We start from the raw sequence: 20,301 nt of genomic DNA on the forward strand, positions 1-20,301 counted from the left end.
AAGCTCCATGGTTTCTACTCTAGATAAACGGGGGAAAATATCAAATATGTTTATTTGGTATATATTTTCCAAATATATATATATCAAATGTCATTATAATTATGGTATTGGAATGGCTGAACAATTGCATATGTAATTTGATTAGGGAAGAAGTATCTTTATAGAAGATTCTGTTATTAGTTGGAAGAAGAGCCAGTTGAAAATTGAGAAAAAATCAATTAAATCTGTTATTTAGCCAGACTGGATTTTACTAAAGTATATTATCTAAACAAACATAAATAAGTTACCCATATCCTTGGGGAAGTTATTATCACACACATAACAGGTAGAAGTTATAAATGAAATTAGACAATACTATAATTTATAAGGCCGGTCTTATTTTGGAAAACTATATTTGGCTTAATGTTTATAGCTGACATACTTCTTTGACATTCTTACATGAAATAAAATTCAGTATAATACTGCTGACTCACTTCATTTAGTTCATCTAATAGCATTATTCAGTTCAGTTCAGTTCAGTAGCTCAGTCGTGTCTGACTCTGCAACCCCATGAATCATGGCACGCCAGGCCTCCCTGTCCATCACTAACTACCAGAGTTTACTCAGACTCACGTCCATCGAGTCAATGATGCCATCCAGCCATCTCATCCTCTGTCGTCCCCTTCTCCTCCTGCCCCCAATCCCTCCCAGCATCAGAGTCTTTTCCAATGAGTCAACTCTTCACATGAGGTGGTCAAAGTACTGGAGTTTCAGCTTTAGCATCATTCCTTCCAAAGAAATCCCAGGGCTGATCTCCTTCAGAATGGACTGGTTGGATCTCCTTGCAGTCCAAGGGACTCTCAAGAGTCTTCTCCAACACCACAGTTCAAAAGCATCAATTCTTCGGCGCTCAGCTTTCTTCACAGTCCAACTCTCACATTCATACATGACCACTGGAAAAACCATAGCCTTGACTAGACAGACCTTTGTTGGCAAAGTAATGTCTCTGCTTTTCAATATGCTATCTAGATTGGGCATAACTTTTATTCCAAGGAGTAAGCATCTTTTAATTTCATGGCTGAAGTCACCATCTACAGTGATTTTGGAGCCCAAAAATAAAGTCTGACACTGTTTCCCCATCTATTTCCCATGAAGTGATGGGACCAGATGCCATGGTCTTCATTTTCTGAATGTTGAGCTTTAAGCCAACTTTTTCACTCTCCTCTTTCACTTTCATCAAGAGGCTTTTTAGTTCCTCTTTACTTTCTGCCATAAGGGTGGTGTCATCGGCATATCTGAGGTTATTGATATTTCTCCCGGCAATCTTGATTCCAGCTTGTGCTTCTTCCAGTCCAGCGTTTCTCATGATGTACTCTGCATAGAAGTTAAATAAGCAGGGTGACAATATACAGCCTTGATGTACTCCTTTTCCTATTTGGAACCAGTCTGTTGTTCCATGTCCAGTTCTAACTGTTTAATTAGCAATAATACCATTCAAGATGGAGATATATTTTCTGTCTTCTAATGACATATTTTCCTGAGTTTCTTTTCAAAATGTTCTTTAAGCCATCAATGGTTTGTAAATTAACAGCCAATTCCTGTAAGTCTTGTCATGAGTAAGGAAGATAAATTTCCTATGATTTTATTTATTTATTGTATAAAAAAAACTCTCCTGCCCAAAAGTGTACTTGACTACACTACTTTTCCATTCAAAAATACAGGATGCATTTTCCATGTGATTCTCTTCTAGCAACTAACAGCTACCAAGCAAGAGAAGCCATTATATCGAGAAGCCTTAGTGATACAGTGGAAAAAAAAAAAAAAACCACAGAATTAAAAATCAGACATTAAATCTAAGTTTGACTACTGGCTCTGCTGTTTACCAGCTGTGTGACTTTGCTGCTCCTGCTAAGTCACTTCAGTCATGTCCGACTCTGTGAGACCCCACAGACAGCAGCCCACCAGGCTCCCCCATCCCTGGGATTCTCCAGGCAAGAATACTGAAGTGGGTTGCCATTTCCTTCTCCAATGCATGAAAGTGAAAAGTGACCTTAACAAAGCTATTTATCTAACAGCTGATCAGTTTCTTTATCTGAAAAAGTAAAGGGATAATTATGCCAAAAACAAAGGATTACTGTGAGAATTTTAGATAAAAATACCAAGCTCTCAAAATGCTAAAAAGAAAAAAACAACTGGAGTAAGATTGTGCTATACACCTATTCTAGATGCCTCTTCTTCTCCTTTAATATAAGTACTGTTCAAGTCTTTCTTGTACTACAAAATGAATTATGTAACAAAGATAAAATTTCACCAATTTTAAGTTTGTGAACCTCAAGGTTCTAACTAAGGCTGATCTTTTCAAACCTACTCATTTATTAAATTCCAGCTATGTCCTTAGCACTCTTCTCATATGTTAAAAAAAAAAAAACCACTGTAAAATTCTCTAAAATTCCTATAAAATCTCAGGCCCTAACAGCAATAAGAAGAGATCCTAGCCTTAGGAGTCTCTTAAAGTTTGATTTCTTGAACTAAAAGACTTCTGAAAGCTGTTAAAGAAGAGCCCATTGGAAAAATGAAACAAACCACAACAGCAGTATCTCCCTTTCTCCTAATCTGATCATCTATTTTCACTTTCTTTTAGTTCTGTACTAAAGACTTGAAAGCCAGCAATTCCACTATGAATTGAAGCAACATAATATATACTGCAAAACTTCTTTGAGGCTTTGATACACCCAAGTAGGGAGTAGTTTTACTTTCTAAATATAAAAGATGGGTATTAAACATTCTGAACAGAAACCATCTCTGTTTATACTTTTAAGAGCAACTGAAAAGTAGAGGTTAGTGCCACTCTATCAAAATGCTTTCAAAGTTAAATTCTATCACTCCAAAATGAAAAGTTACAAATTTGTTTTCCTTAGACACATACCTGTGAAAAAAATTTCTTTTACTGGTAATTTACCTAATAAACTTTTTGGTTTATTAACAAGAGCCCTGAGAGGGTAAATAACTTTGGACAAGTCATTTAACCTCTTAGGCCAGTGTGTTCTATATTGTTGCTATTCAAAGTATTCCACAAACCACAGAATTGACATCACTTGGGAGCTTGTTAGAAATGCAGAATATCTGGCTTACTGTAACCCTGTACAGGAACCTACTGTAACCCAGACCTACTGACTCAGAATCTGCATTTTATTAAGATCACATGTGATTTATATACATATAGAAGTTTTAGAACCACACTTACTATTCAGTAAGGGGGTTGACCTAAATGATCTTAAGATCACTTTCAACTGATGATTTTTTTCAAGAGAGAAATCAGATCTGACAACAATGGAGCCTATATTCTCATGTGGCAACAGTAGGCTGGAACTCAGTAGCAACTGCCCCATAAGATGGGGCATGCACTCTCCTTGGCTCCCCAAGTCCTATCCAGCCCTTCCATGTACTCATGTCAACTGGTTGGCCCCTATCTAGCCGCTAAACTAAATTAGATACCAAACAGGATTGAGAAAGTTCCTTTTTCAGTAAATAAGAGAGGCTTTCAGGGGTTAAAATTCATTAACTATGAATGAATAGTTTTAGGTGAAAGGTGAAAGCACTTTCAGGTGAAAGGAAATAAACTATTCATTTACCTTGATGGGAAGTAGTGAGGTCCAGGCAGGAAGTAAGGGTGATGAAAAGAGAATCTTGGTGGTGTCCCAAACAATGCAGCTGGATGGCCAAGGGGAGGGGGCTGGTAGACATGTGAGTGTGGAATAGGAGGAGCCTGGGAAATTGGAGTACTTCTGGGACAAGTGGAAACGCTGGGATACTCCTTGGGAGGTTGGATGGTTGAGGTTGAAAATCTGGAATGGGCAGGACTTGCACTAGTCGGAATCCTGTTGGTGCTCTCCAGAGAAACAGGAGTGGGTCTCTTCACAGAGCGATTGACTCCAGAATGCAGCCGATGAGTGTCCGCTTGGGAGGGCCCAGCAAAGCGCTGGGGTGGGAGTGCTGGACGGAGGGGCAGACTTGGAGCTTGGACAGGCACCTGGGCAGTACTGGAGACACTGGGCTGGAAAAGTGTGATGGGGCTTGGACGCTGGACTGCCGGTGTGGGCAGCTGGATGGTCGGTGGAGATTCACCTTCAGAAATAAAAATAGCATAGGTCAGGCATGAATTGAGTCACTATTTTTTCTTTTTTCAGCAGAACTTAATGAACTGTATAACCAGAAGCCTCCATTAACCTCCTTACCTAAGAACATCACCATTCTATTTCTTTCATAGCATCCTGACAAACTGAAGCCATCTTGTTCATTTATTTTACATTCTTGTCTCTCTTTCCCACCTAGATTCTTAATGCCCTAAGAGGAGACACCTTTTCTGTTTTGTTCATTACTATATCCCCAGGGTTCAAAATTCTGCCTGACACAGAATAGGTCCTTAAAAAAATATTTTTTGGATGAATAAATAGATGAATAAAATGTCTGAGTGAATGACAAATACAAATGCTGGAATATATATATAAATATTTCTAAAAGAAACAATATGAAACTATTGATAGTGGTTCCTTTTAAAAGATGGTCATCTGGAAGAGGAGATAGGGCCATGGGAAGCCAGACTTTCATTTTGTACCTATTGGGACTATTTGAATTTTCTATTCTCTAAATATATCAATTTTATGTATTAATAGAAGTTTCATCATAACAGTATAGGTCATTTTTTTTTATTTTGTATACTCTATGATAAACTAAATTATGAATGACATTTTTTAATTGAAAAAAACTAAAGAAACCATCAGTAAAATTATTTTGCTTTATTGCATCCAATGTGAATACATAAGGAAATTCCCAGAAGAGACCATGACTTGCCATCGGTCAGCAATTTGTGAGATAGGAAAGAATATTATTGCAGCATGGCAAGATGGAGATGGCAGAATTTTTAGAGGCAACTAAAATAATCATGTATTTTATCTTTTTGATCTTGAAGAAGAAGGACTGCTGACTGAGTTACTAAGTTACTCAAAAGACACATTTAGCCTAAATTTAACTAAACTTTTCCGAAGAAATACAGAGAGAAGCCAAAGAGATTCATGATCGAGTTTATTTCAGTGCAGTTACATCTCTGTTAGTATAGAAGAGGCAGTCCAAGAGCAGACTCTGTGGTTAGGAATGTTTCTGCCAGAGGTCCAAAGGACTGTCAATCTTCTCTCAGTCTTGGCCAGGTAACACATTCCTCTCCTTCCTTCTCTCCAGGTAAGTCAAATAACTACCACCCTTAAACCTGGAGGTAGGGAATGAAGAGAGATATCCATCTGCTTCAAGATGGCCTCTGACCCAGTGAAATAGAGGCAACACAGAGCAGTGTACAGATGAAGCTATCATGATTCTCAGTTAATGGGGTTAAATGGACTAGCCCTCCCATATGTGAGGCACAGGCTTTAAGCCTTTCTGATTAATCAAGCATAAAGTAATCTCCCTTTTCATGTTCCTTCAGAAACTATAAATCTATCACATATTATAAAAATTGTGTAAATTTGCAGGTCTGCCACCCTTACCACAATCACAAAACGGGGAGCTCAAGAGCAGGAAGAGTTTAATTCATATTAGTAGCCCCATTATCTGGCACAGAACCTGGTTAATAACAGTTAAGAAAGCTATGTACGACTAGATGGAAAGAAAAAACAAACAAGCTTACAGCTGACAGAACCTCTATCTCTGATCTTGTACAAAAAAAATCTCCTCCTCTAAATACATATTACACCAGGCTGACTTGTAAAATCTCTCAGTTTTATTCACTGAATTATCACTGCACTCAACACATCTGCTCCTAAAATCTACCTCTGATGCAGATTTTCTTTTCCTGTGCAGTATGAAGTTTAGTAAGAAGAAGTGTTGTGTACCACTTCTGAGACTGGTCCATAAAAATCTCTCATGCACAATCCTCTAGGCTGTTAGTCCTCAAAAGAGAAATATGCTCTTTTTAGGCAAAGGAAACAAAAAATTATAGGAGCTGTAGTTACTTCAGTTACTGAAGAAGAAAGGGACTCAATCTTTTAGCTGATAGCAAATGTTCTTTTCTACCAGATATTTTTTTATAAAATAAGGGGAACCAGTGAATCAAGAGGTGATAAAACCATGCACTCATTTACTTAAACAAACATTTACCAAGCAACTAACATTTTGACCTGAGGTAAAAAATCAGATGCATAGAGAGTTATATGGAAGTATAATAAAGATGTCCTAAATGTCAAAATTCAGGTTGCTATACCGAGAGGTTAATGCGTCCAACGCCTAATCATCACTGATAAACTCAGTGAATAGGGAAGACTTGTGGAAAGGGCAGAGATCTAACATATCACACTGTAGATAAGGTGCCAGGGTCCAGCCCCGGTGGATCCAGGGAATTCGAAGCCGGGACGGCGTTGGTGAGGAAAAAACTTATTTATTTATTAAGATAAGATTAGATTAGGAAGAAATAGTGTAGTAGGAAAATTAAGTGGAGAAAAAGAGGCTGAATAACTTGGTTTATGTGGAAAGCCAATAGAGTTCCAGACAAGGAGCTTGTACCATCTACGTTAGGCCACTGCCATCCTCTTGAATAGCAGGGGGTGCCCCACCTTGGGCTCCCCCTCTGTGGATCTTAGAAGCCGGGGCAAGTAAGTAGACATGGCGAGCCTCCATGCCCCAGATGGGAATTCAGCCAGAAAATAGAGTAAAGAGGAGACACGGGGGAAACCAGTCCAGTGACTGGCCCAGCTTCTATTCTCTAGAAAGGCCTTTTATACCTCTTTGATTGTACATAGAGATCAATGGGTAATACAAAATTATGCAGCATTAGCAGCCCAGACTCTTATCAAAACCAGGCTTTTCTCTCTGCATACCTAGTTGTATACACAAGTCTTAGGTGATTTACATCATCTTCTGGCCAAAAGGGCCAATTAACATTTTACAGCCTTTTTTATGAAAGGGTTTGTCAACCAGAAGACTTATTTGTGTTGATCTTCCCAAAGTCTGGTGCCACTCTCAGAAAGCACTAAACAAAGTTACACTCTTACATAGCAAAGATACAGCAATTTATAACAGGCAAAAGGAGTACAGTGATTTATAACAAAAGAAAAGTAATTAACTCAAAAGTCTAGTGTTGCTAACATCAAAACTATTATATATCCTTTTCCATATCCCATTTACATTGATTAACATCCTCCCAGGTGCCTAAAAGATAAAGAATATGGAGGCCTGGCAGCAATCATTGAGTCAACAGTGAAATCTCATCACCATTATGATTTTTTAGCACTTTAGAAAAGGCTCTGTATCTTAAGATACTTTAAGCTTAGTGCCTCTCGCGGTTGTGGGGCTGTAAGCAATTCCCAAGCTGTAAGAGGTCTGGGGGAACCTGTTAGGCAAGCTAGAGAGTTATTAGAGGGGGTTTAACTGAAACATCCCTTTCAAATGCAGGAGACTAAAGCCCTGAGTTGACTTTTTCCAGAGTGTGTCAGAAGAGTGGAAAAGCAGAGTACAAAGGCCGGCAGATTTTTGGTTTTTGGGATACATGCTCAGGAAATACCAGGGGGACACCCTGAGATCTGATTTGCCTTGCCCATCAGATCTCTGCCACATGACCTTGTCACGGGTGGGATTCCTCACGCTGGCTCCCGGCATCAAGGTATGGAAAAGACTATCTAGTCACTTGGTTTCTCTCTTACTAGCACACAGCTAGGTTACACTTTCCAGCCTGCCTTGCAGTTAGGAGCGGTCATATGGTTCAATACAACCGATGAAGTAAGTGTTGTATACCACTTCTGAGACTGGACCATAAAAAAACTCTCATGTACAATCCTCCATGCTCTTTTCCCTTCTGCAAGTTCATGTACACTTGGCTAATACATATCAGAGACGGAAGAGCCATAGGGTAGAAGAAACCTGTGTCTATGAATCCCTTGGAAGAAAGCCAGAGATATTTATTTTGGACTTTACATGGGTGAAAATGTAAACCATGATTCTATTTAAACCATTATGTTTAGGAGACTGTTGAAGCAGCCAGCATTATCTAATTGTAACATGAGGTAAAGAGCAGAATTTTAGATCTATAGGACACTATGATAAGGAAAGGAAAAAATTACAGTTATTAATAGCTGTCCATAGTTTCGACAAATTCCTCTCACCCATTCCTAAAGAAGATGACTCCACTACCTGTGCTGAAAGGATGAAGGATGTAACCAGGCTTTTGTTGTGTGACTGGGATGAACAGAAAGGAGTAGAGAATGGCAGAAACTGAAGACAGACCAAATTTCTCTACAAGAAAAAGCTGTAAAGAAGTAGAAAGAAGGATAGGAAGACCAGCATATGGCTAAGAAGAGAGAAACAGAGGCAGAAAAAGGAGGAGAGGAGAGAGAGAGAAATAGGGTAAGAGTTGGAGGCATAGAGACAGATGGAAAATGGAGGCTTGGGAAGAACAGTTAGCTAACTGCTAAGGATGGTGGGGCTTTGGGGAGAGAAATGGTAAAGAGGAGTCCTAGGAAGACTTAATATAGTTTGAGCCATATGATTCCTCCTCCTTTGCTCCACAAGAAAACCCACAATGAGCTACATTACTTTTCGAGGAATTTTCAAGCCATATCTTTGTTTCTTCTGAACATAAAACTTCACAAGAACTGATCTTTAGACAAGGACAAGATAAGATTGTTTTTGGATTACAAAAATATTAGAATGTTGGAGGTTTTTGTGTTATTTCTGTTAAAAAAGAAGAGATGGATAAACCAAAATGATATTATATGTCTACAACCAAAAAATTAAAATAGTAGTAAACATTTTTAAAGTCAAAATTTAGAGAAAATGTATGAATTCAGAAGAGTAAAAGATATCAATTGAGTTTAGATGTAATAAGGAAAATTCATGTCAGGTTTCAGTAATAAAATGTAAAGAATGAAATAATCTCACCAGAAAATTCATAAACATATAAAACTGAGATCTGAAAGCCAGGCTAAAATAAATATTGCTTCTACCAGATTTTTAGAAACCTTTAAAAAAATAAACATGATCAATTTAATAGAAGAATGATACAAGAAAGATCTTACTGACCCAGATAACCATGATGGTGTGATCACTCATCTAGAGCCAGACATCGTGGAATACAAAGTCAAGTGGGCCTCAGGAAGCACCACTACAAACAAAGCTAGTGGAGGTGATAGAATTCCAGTTGAGATATTTCAAATCCTAAAAGATGATGCTGTGAAAGTGCTATACTCAACATGCCAGCAAATCTGGAAAACTCAGCAGTGGCCACAGGACTGGAAAAGATCAGTTTTCAATCCAATCCCAAAGAAAGGCAATATCAAAGAATGTTCAAACTACCACACAAATGCACTCACATCACACGCTAGTAAAGCAATGCTCAAAATTCCCCAAGCCAGGCTTCAACATTACATGAGCCAAGAACTTCAAGATGTTCAAGCTGGATTTAGAAAAGGTAAGGAACCAGAGATAAAATTGCCAACAGCCATTGGATTATACAAAAAGCAAGAGAGTTCCAGAAAAATGTTTACTTCTGCTTTAATGACTACGCCAAAGCCTTCGACTATGGATCACAACAAACTGTGGAAAATTCTTAAAGTGATGGGAATACCAGACCACCTTACCTGCCTCCTGCAAAACCTGTATGCAGGTCAAGAAGCAACAGTCAGAACCAGACCTGGAACAATGGATTGGTTCCAAACTGGGAAAGAAATATGTAACAGCTGTATATTATCACCTTAATTATTTAACTTATATGCAGAGAACATCACGCAAAATGCCAGGCTGGATGAAGCACAAGCTGGAATCAAGACTGCTGGGAGAAATAGCATTAACCTCATATATGCAGACGACACCACCCTTATGGCAGAAAGTGAAGAGGAACTAAAAAAAGTCTCTTGATGAAAGTGAAAGAGGAGTGAAAAAATTGGCTTAAAATTCAACATTCAAAAAACTAAAATCAAGCCATCTGATCCCATCACTTCATGGCAAATAGATGGGGAAACTATAAAAACAGTGAGAGGCTTTATTTTCTTGGGCTCCATAATCACTGCAGATGGTGACTGCAGCCATGAAATTAAAAGATGCTTGCTCCTTGGAAGAAAAGTTATGACCAACCTAGACAGCATATTCAAAAGCAGAGACACTTTGCCAACAAAGGTCCATCTAGTAAAATGTATGGTTTTTCTAGTAGTCATGTTATGGATATGCAAGTTGGACCATAAAGAAAGCTGAGCACCAAAGAATAGATGATTTTGAACATGGTGTTGGAGAAGATTCCTGAGAGTCCCTTGGACTGCAAAGAGATCAAACCAGTCAATCTGAAAGGAAATCAGTCCTGAATATTGATTTGAAGGACTGATGCTGAAGCTGAAGCTCCAATACTTTGGCCACCTGATGCAAAGAGCTGACTCATTTCAAAAGATGCTGATGCTGGGAAAGATTGAAGGCGGGAGGAGAAGGGGACAACAGAGGATGAGATGGCTGGATGGCATCACTGACTCAATGGACATGAGTTTGAGCAAGCTCCGGGGGTTGGTGATAGGCAGGGAAGACTGGCATGCTGCAGTCCATGGAGTCACAAAGAGCGGGACACAACTGAGAGACGGAACCAAACTGAATTTAATATAAAATTAAAATGCTGGCATAACTGGCATCAAAGACATTTGATAAAGGGAAGTATCCAAAAAACTATTCTGGACTATTAAGTTGTAAGTACTTTCAGAAACTGGAAACAGGAGATAAGCTCAATATGGGGGATTAAACGTGAGAGACAAATTAGATTTTTGGAATTACAAATACGGGCTAGGAAAATAAGGCTGATAGGGATAACTAAAATAAAAAGTTTACAGAAGAATGAAGGTTATTTTATATGATAATACTAAAAACCCAAAAGGAAAAAAATGTGCCTTAAAAATCAAAAAGTTGTTGTGGCTAACTGACCAAATCAAAGTAAAAGTGAAGTCGTTCAGTCGCGTCTGACTCTTTGTGGCCCCATGGGTGGTAGCCTGCCAGGCTCCTCGTCCATGGGATTTTCCAGGCAAGAATACTGGAGTGGTTTGCCATTTCCTTCTCCAGGGGATCTTTCTGACCCAGGGTTTGAATCCAGGTCTCTCATACTGCAGGCAGACTCTTTACCATCTGAGCCACCAGGGAAGCTTGACCAAATTAAAGAGTACCCACAAAAAGGAAAGATGTCTTTAAAATGAAGAGCTCATCCAAATCTGTAAAAGAGAAGCCAGAGTGTGTAAGTGTGATGCAAGTAAAAATTAGACAGTTTAAAAGAAAATTGAAGAAATTACATCTGTAGGACCTTAAAATCAACAGTAAGTGCCTTTTTAAATACTTTTACAGAAAGAAGAGACTCAATGGAATCAATGGGATAATCATTACGGTGTAAAAGTCAACTGAAAGAATGGAGAGACTCAAAACCCACTTCCTACTACGACCTTAAGAAGACATCTGAACCTACTTCATTTTCACAGCAGATAGTTTAAAAATATTACATCAAATGCAGTATAATGGCAAGTTCACAGAATGTTCTAATCCAAATTGATAAAATGAATATAAGAGATCTCAGGTGGCATTAACCTACGAGCTTTAAAGAAACTCAAAAGTTAGAACTAAGAAAATATTGGATGAAGTAGATACAAATGGTCTCTCTGCCAAAAATGTCAATCAAGAGCATTTTTGGAAAGTCAACATAATACCAGGTTATCAGAAGTAGTGAACTTGTTTTTGGAAGTAGTAAGTTTACTTTAGAGCCATAGTTTGGTGAGTCGATTTTCTACACTAGTGAAATCTATACAATATATTTCTATACAAACCTTTCTAGAAAAAGAACAAATTGTTTCTGTTGAGATAAATTATACCTCACTAATTTGGTATCTTTCTTCCATGGAAACAAACAAGTTTGAAAGAACACAATTACCATGATTTCATATTTAGAATATAAAATTAGTTGATCAAACAAAAAAAAGGAATGGTATAAACATTTGTATCTGTAGATAATGAGCATTTAAAGGCAGACTTTAAAAGCAGATTTTCTGAGGGATTTGTACTATAATTTTTTCTTATTTAAGAGTTTTATAAATGATTTACAATGTAAAATATACAGTGACATTTCCAAACTTGCAACTGATACCAACTCCTCAAAGTACTATACACCAAGCTGATGAGTACAACTAAAAGAACATATTTCAAAAGCTGTATGATTGGGCAGCAGAACAGCCAATAAGTCTTATCATAACTATTGTATAACAATTATATATATGTAACTATTATACATATAACTATATATATACCTGGGGAAACAATTCCAAAATTTCATATTTAAAAGATAATAATCTTTTTATAATTTGAGGTCCAAGAAACAAATCTTTACTGATACTACCTAAGAAGAAATAAGAGAAATTTAAAAATAAAAAAGCCAACAAAAAAATACCTAGATTTGATTACTTTATATATGGTTCTAAAAAACTTCCTATAATTGTTTTTCATACTTATATAAAACATCATGAATGTAAGAGCTCTACCACTTACAATTTCCCCAAACCTTTGCTCAGAACTGCATAAAGTTAATATATTCTATTAAAATGTCAGCTGCCTCAAGTAAGAACACTGATAAATATATTTCTGAAAAAAGAAAACATACAGCATTTATTTAACTGTAGATAGAATGACATGGAAGAAAAGCTTTAGAAAAAGGTGTAAAAAGAAGAAATATAGATGATAAAAGCATAAATCATAAACAACAGATTACACAAGGTAAGTTTTTTTTAAAAAAAAAGCATAATTAAACCCAGTTTGAATATAGAATTAAAAGAGATACTACAAAATAGCAAAGGTACTGAGAGAGGAACAGGGTGATAGGATCAGCTTTCTTTGCCTTGAGTCTGGATACCCTTGATGTGGCCTTGTTGGTATTTATGACTATAATAATACACAGGGGAAAAAATGAAAATGCCTAAGTTCGTAATAAGTCAATTTTAAAACTGGAGAGAACAGCAGTTTTAGGACAAGTGATAGTAAGCAGGGAATGTACAAAGCTCTGCCTCAGAGATGACTAAAATAGGCTCTGGAAGAACAAACTAATGATGGATAGCCCTATAAAAGTTCTTAAGATATTAAATTCTCAATTTGGGGTTCTTAAAAGCAAAAGATAGGAATGAAGTAAAGAACTGATAATAGAGGAGAAATTTTAGGGAAAGACAATATAATGAACCAAATATCTGGTAGAAGATAGATTACTTCCATTGTTTTCCTGGAGCAGCAAAAAAAAAAAAAAAAAAAAAGGTCTTAACAGGTCAGTCACCATTATTAAATTCCAGGACAGGATGCCTCATACCTCATCAGCAAGGCATGCTAACACTAAAAACACATTCCTATTTCCTACTGAATTACCTCAAGTCATTTCATGCATTATCTGCATAATCTATGGACTCACCCTGATTTGCTTAAAAGGTCTGACATGGAATATTTACTAGTCTGGCAAACCAAGGACTTTGATGTCTACTGAAAATTTTCCTTCTCTGATTTAATGTTTTCACTTTCTCACTTTTGATTTTTTTCTTAATATTGTTGTTTAAACTCTTAAGCTATCAGAAGCAAAATTTCAAGTTGAGAGGCAAAATCACCACATAAGCCATTATAAAATTATAATCTACGATAAAACCAACTCACCAACTGGATGAGTGATGGTGTTCTGTAGGCTGGGAATTACCACAGAGTAGGTAGGTGAGCGATAAGGATAAATTGTTGTTGGACTTGTAGAGATGATATTCTGTGTGGTACCAGAAAATACATTGGAAACGCTTAGAGGGAAGCGTTTTCGCTTCCCTGGACGAGGTTGATAAACCCAACCTAGAGAAGAAGATTAACCATTTTTAATTTGAACCTACAAATCCTATTTAGCCTTTAAATAGTTCTTTTCACATTAAAAGTCCAAAATGCTTCTAAGTCTTAGTTGTCTAAAGTATCTTTTCCACTTCTATGATACTATTTTTGAGCATTTCAGCGTATCTATCCATATGGCTCCTAGCTAGTGGTCAATGTTGTAACTAATAATTCAAAGGAAGACCAAGAGCAAATGTCTTTTCTCCAAAGACACATGATGAATTTACAGTAAAGTCAACATTAAAGGCACTGAGTCTGAATTCCAAAGTTTTTCCTCTACCTATTAAAAAAAAAATGCCCCAGTAAAATGCTATTTGTCTCCTCCTGTTTTTTTTTTTACTTTCTGTAAGATACAATTATCTATGTCTTACAATGAAGTGGTTATTAATGACCAGTCACTATTTTTATGTCTTCTTTGGGAAAAGTCACCCTTTTAGACTTGGCAGTCTCCACATCCACAAACCACCCAATTTCCTTCTAAACTCAGAAAAATGGAGTTATGGCAGTTGTTGCCACTGTACAACCAAGAGAATCACTGGTTCCCTGTAACCACTACTCTGACCATTGCCAGCCTGAATCTCTCTATTACTTTAGGAAAAAAATTCTTTCCATGCACAATGTGTTGGTCATATCAACATATATTAAGCTTTTACCAAGCTTAATAACAATGTCCTCACTGCTGGGGAGAAAGTCAGAATTTATTTCAAACTATATCATGATGAGGATAATTTATCAGGCAGGAGGCAGGACTAAATTCTGATAACCATATAACATTAAAATGGAGCTTGGTGCTAATGCCTGCAGTGTGCACTGCATATTTTTCTGTTGCTATGAGCCGAACACTTCATTTTCTAATATATTTGAAATATCATAGCATAGAACTCTGGAGCTTCACCTTCATTAAATTTATATTTTTATATTAAATCAAAACCACTGTAAAACTGTATATCCCCAGGTTTGCATTAGTAGGCAAATATAAGACCAGATCAGGTTTGCATTGGTTGGCAAATATGAGACCAGATATCGTTCTACTTTGTTCTGTTTAAGAAAACTTACGTCCAGTGTCAATTCAATCGTTACTATAGTATTAACCATAATTTTCTCTATTGTACATATCAGACCAGAAAAAAATTACATTTTGTCTTTCAATCTCATCCTAACCTATTCTTTACCTAAATAAATAAATTTAAAAGAAATTAGAAAGAGGCTTTGTTCATTTCATTTGATTACCAGGAAATTCCTCTCTGTGCTTTTCTTTAATCTTTTGTGCTTCATCATAATAGGGTTTCTTTTGTTCTTCACTAAGTTTGTTCCACTCTAACCCGAGCTGGACACTGATTTCTGCATTGTTGGCTGCTGGGTTAGCTTTGGCTAGTGCTGGCCGGTGGATTCTTGCCCAAACCATAAATGCATTCATGGGTCGCTTCACATGACCATTTCTGTCCTTACTGAAGGGAGTATCTGGTATTCCTACATGACAAAAATTAAAAGACTAAATTAATGTGCCACACACACACACACACACAATTTTAAAGTGAAGTGCACCTCCAACTATATTTACTTTTTAAACATATGGAGAAAATATTCACTTCAGTATAGTCAAAGAACTGCCAGTATTCCATAATTCCTCATAACCCTTGAACTCAGCATTCTAAACTGTGGTTTAGAATGATTGTTCTTTTCCTCAGAAAGAATATTATTATTGAAGACACTGTAAAATGCTGGCTTACTACTTCCTTGAGTTATATTAATGCTTCTAACAACAATTAACATTTGGCTTATTTCCCATTAAAAATATTCTATTAATGGGGAACAAGAACTATAACTTATTCATGATTATAATCCTAGCACTAGGTGGGTGTACCCTAAAAATTTAAAGGAATTCACTTACATGCCGCTGGAGTGCCCATTCAAGCAAAAATACTTATATTACAGTGTTAGTTATATTTCATTATTAAAGTGAAGCACCTGCCAAGGTGGGTCATTAACACTAGTCCCATGTCCTGGGAAAAAAGAGGAAAATAATAAAGGTGACTTTTTGAAAGTCACAGGGGCAACTGAAATTACAATAAAGGAAGTTGTTTAAAGTCACATTTCTTATATAATTCATCAAAAGCCACTGTCTACAAATTTCACATATTCTATCTTAAGGTTGCTTAACATATAAAATTTTAAAATGCACAAAGGATGAAACAAGTATTATAAAGAAAGCTTTCCCTTTCTCTTCTTTAGAAAATGAAAACGAAGTTTAAAAATTCCTAAAAGTGAAAAGCAAGAGGGTGGGGAGGGAAGAATCAATAAAGAAAATAAGAACAAATACAGTAAATATAAAATTAATGAAAATATAAAGTGAAGATTAATATGAATTTCCACATTTACAGGCATAATAGTCTGTCTGAATTAAATCTTAAAATAAGAATTTTCTAGGTATGTATTTGGAAATAATGGATAGAAATAAGATACCTACTTTTAATTGTTACTACTATAATTATGGTCCTTTATTTGAAAACTTTTATTCTACTTTCATTTTCTGTATTTCTGTAAGTCCTTAGCTTTTAGAATACTGTTACAATTAATTATGTAGTCTTTTCTCTTAGAAAATGCTTACTCATTTTTAAAAAAGAAAAATCATTTCTAAATCCAGTATAAACTTTCCCTTCTCTTAAACTTTTATTAATACACATAAAAACACTGAGCTACTATCATACATTTTAAAATGTTGATTATCTGCAATATAAACTGAAAATGTTGTATTTACGTAGAAAGACTACTTCTATTTTTGTGTATAAGCATTAGTCACACCTAAATCTCATTTAATGGGCCTTTAAAAAAAGAGGTTATTTTTAATGTTTGGGAATCTTGAACGTGTTAGTGTATTTTACTGGTATATGTACAAGTCAGAAGTGATACCTGTGCAGACTTTGCCCTGAATCCATGATTTTATTTTTCTAGTTTAGGCTTCTCAACAGCTGATATGTCAGCTATGGGCAATAGACGAAGTCTGAAAACCAGATTGATTCCCCTGCTGTCTAATACCTGCATCTGAGGGAAGCACCGTGAGCGGGACATCTTTGGTTTCAATTTTTACAGAAGGCTCCAGTAAGGACTGCATTTTAATAGGCACTGGTGTCAATGGGACCTTGGTCAATCGTATCAGCTCTGAAGGTGGTGGTCCCTGAAACTGGATCCTGGCCCCAGGGGGTACGGTGTGAAGAGTCAAAGGGATCCTGAGGTCCTGCTGATGTGGCCCAAAGGCAGTGGACGGCTGGGTCAGGATGACATCCTTGCTGCCATGGGCCAGGCCATTGGACGCGGGCTCTGTACTGAGCCTGCAGTCCTCTCGAAGTCTCTCAGGCGCCTCCGTTTTGATGCCTCCTTCTCTGAGGGCTGCCAGGCTTTTGCCTTCTTCGCCTTTTGCTGCGTAGCTCACAATCTCCTCCGCCTCCAACTTGTCCTTCTTCTCGTCCCCCCGGCGGCTGTTGAGGGGCCCAGAGCCTTCTCCCTTCACCGTCCTGGAGGTTTTAGGGCACGCCTCAACGGCCCTCCGAGGCCCAGCCAACAGATCCAAGCCGGGTCCCGGGTCCTGCTTCTCCGCCTTAACGTGCAGCGCTCGGGGCTGCAACGGGTGCAACTCAGGCCTGCAGGGGACGCCCTCAGATGCGGGGGGCGGCGGCGGCAGCAGGAGCAGCTCGGGCCTCAGCTGCAGCAGCCGCGCCTGCGCGGGAGAGGTGGCAGCGCCTTCCTCCCGGGCCTGAGGCAGTGGTGGCCCGGGTGGCAGCAGTAACACCTGCTCCGGCTTCACCTGCAGCAGCCGTCGTGCCGCTGGCTGTACGCTCAACGCCGAGGGTTCCCCACACGACGAGGCGACGGTCGCAATGGCGGCCGCGCACGGGGTGGGCGGCGACGGAGAGGGCTCCGCGGCCGCTGCCCGAAAGGAGGCGCCCTCGACGGGCAGCGAGGGCGGAGCAGGACGCAGCGGGCGCGGCGGGGTCGCCCGTGGCAGTTGGCGCTGCTGAAGCGGCTGCTCCGGCCTGGCTCTCTCCATGGGGAGAGGGGTACGCCCCGGCCTGGTCCCAGGACGGATTGTGAGCTCAGCCGTTTGTTGGCGACCTTCCCCCTACCCCTTTCAGTTAAGACCCTTCCAAGGTCTTTGCTACCCAGAACCCTACGCGGTTCAAAAAGCAGTCCTTGGTCTTGGCCTCGCCCAATCACAAGCGTTCTGGTACCCCAGCCCGCCAATCACAGGGGCGTTCTCCGGCCCCTCCTGACTTCCGCGCTCCTCTCGTGCGGAGCCCTCGAATCACTCTTGATGGCCTGGGCCGTGACACGTGCTGCCTATTTTCCCTGTCTGACTATCCCTCTCTTCCGGAGTTCTCTTCCGGCCGTTGTCCTTAGTTACCCCTCCCCCGCCCAGAGCGCCGACAATGGCGTTGCCTGGAAACAGAGCTGTTCGAAGCCACTGACCTCCAGGGGCTGAAGTCTCGTGAGTCATTTACTAGAGCTGGAGATCCCGGCCTTGTATACGCAGTTTGCGCTTCCGGAATAACCCATGGACCCCTGCCATCAAGGGGGACTTTGGATTTATGCTACGGGAAAGGGCAAATTTTGCAACGTCTCAATAACCTTATTACTTAATCTTGCAGGGGAGAGTGTTGGACTTAACCATTAGTGCTAGACTTTACATTAATCACCACTCCTATGGGCAGAAATACACCACTCGTACTTGCAAAACACATCCCAAATTCTTCCACCTCTTGCGGTTTTTCCCATTACTCCGTTCTGATCTTACAACATCTTTTCACCTGGATACTGCTATAGCTGTATATAGTAAATAGTTTTCTTGCTTTTCGTTTTGGTACCATTACACTCCAGTTGCCAAGAATCTCAAAAATACAGATCTAATCCTCTCATAACCTTCCCCGCCCCCACCCCCAAAAATCTTCTCAGGACTCTCCATAGGTCAGACAATAAAGGTTTACTATTCTTGGCGGAATCCATAAGGCCTCAAATGGCTTGGGCTCTAGTTCTCCTACTTAATCACTCTAGCTCTAGCTTCAGCTACTGCTACCTCTTACCATTGCTACTACAGAGATGTTTGAATATGCCCGCAGTTGTATTTTTCCCTTGTGTCTCCTTCACATCTCCTGGCATTTCAAATAGTTCAACTAGCACTTCCTCAAAGAAATGTTCTCTGACTCGGAAAAAAAGGTCAAATCTCCTTTATGGCCTCATATCTCTATCACTTCTTTTAAAGCTCTTACCACAATTTGTTATTATGTATCTCTTTGTCATTGTTCTCCTGCGTCCCCCACTTTGCTTTACAGCAAGCCCCGTGCATAGGAATGTTCCCAGAGCACCTTTATAAATTGAATTTGTCTGTAAGTCCAGCAGAGGTACCCACCAGAGGTATCCTAGGTACCCAACTGTACATAAAACAAAAAACATTTTTAATCTTATAGTAGTGCACCTTGAAAAGTATGGCAGAACAGTGTGAAGATTGGCATACAGGGGCTGGCATCAAGGGAATAAACAAGAAAGGTGGGAAATTGTAGAACTGCAGTATTGTCAGCAATAGGAGACAAAGAGTAAGCTGCAGTTTCACTTGTGCCTCCCGTGACTGGACATGCAAAAACACGTTTGCATCTTTAAAATTTTGCAACTTGAAGGTTGGTGTGTAGGGGACTTGTATTCTCCTTGAGGACAGACTGTGTTTTGTTCATTTCTGAATCGCCAACGCCAGTCATGGAGCCTGGTGTATAGTAGACATTCCACAATACTTGCTGAATGAATAAGGACTGCCATAATCTAATAATTAGAGAAGGCAATGGCACCCCACTCCAGTACCCTTGCCTGGAAAATCCCATGGACGGAGGAGCCTGGTAGGCTGCAGTCCATGGGGTCCCGAAGAGTCGGACACCACTGAGCGACTTCACTTTCACTTTTAACTTTTATGCATTGGAGAAGGAAATGGCAACCCACTCCAGTGTTCTTGCCTGGAGAATCCCAGGGACGGGGGAGCCTGGTGGGCTGCCATCTATGGGGTCGCACAGAGTCGGACATGACTGAAGTGACTTAGCAGCAGCAGCATAGTCTAATAATATAATAATCACAATCTATATTAGGGGCTTACTTTTATCTAGGCATTGGTTCAAGTTCTTTGCATTCTTATGCCTCTCCTTTATCTGGAACTGTGTTTGTTTCCGTTAAATATCACCAAGAAAAAGAAAGAAATCTTGTATTAACATTTGTTACATTTCTAAGTGATGTCCTGACCAAAAGATATAGATAAATCTTGAAGCAGATAATTATTTTGCCACCAGGACAAGTTAGCTCTCAAAGAAGACCTGAACCCACTTCTCTTTCTGATACCATGTTGTCAAATGTGGCAAATAGGAGTTGTTACAACTGGAAGGTAAATAAAAGCAGTGGTTCGCA

General features: G+C 39.0%; 1 protein-coding gene across 1 annotated transcript in view; it reads right to left on the reverse strand.

The window, feature by feature from the left end:
- SOX30 (SRY-box transcription factor 30) overlaps nt 1-17,911 on the reverse strand; it is a 44,435-nt gene extending 26,524 nt beyond the window's left edge. Inside the window, exons 1-4 of the mRNA XM_069592499.1 lie at nt 16,903-17,911; nt 15,097-15,336; nt 13,654-13,833; nt 3,612-4,104 (exon numbers count right to left, since the gene is read on the reverse strand). Coding sequence (XP_069448600.1) covers nt 3,612-4,104; nt 13,654-13,833; nt 15,097-15,336; nt 16,903-17,911 — 1,922 coding nt within the window. The remainder of the gene's footprint in view (nt 1-3,611; nt 4,105-13,653; nt 13,834-15,096; nt 15,337-16,902) is intronic.
- Nucleotides 17,912-20,301: the final 2,390 nt, after the last annotated feature.

The sequence above is a fragment of the Ovis canadensis genome, chromosome 5 (assembly GCF_042477335.2).
Source record: "Ovis canadensis isolate MfBH-ARS-UI-01 breed Bighorn chromosome 5, ARS-UI_OviCan_v2, whole genome shotgun sequence".
In the NCBI taxonomy this organism is placed as follows: Eukaryota; Metazoa; Chordata; class Mammalia; order Artiodactyla; family Bovidae; genus Ovis; species Ovis canadensis.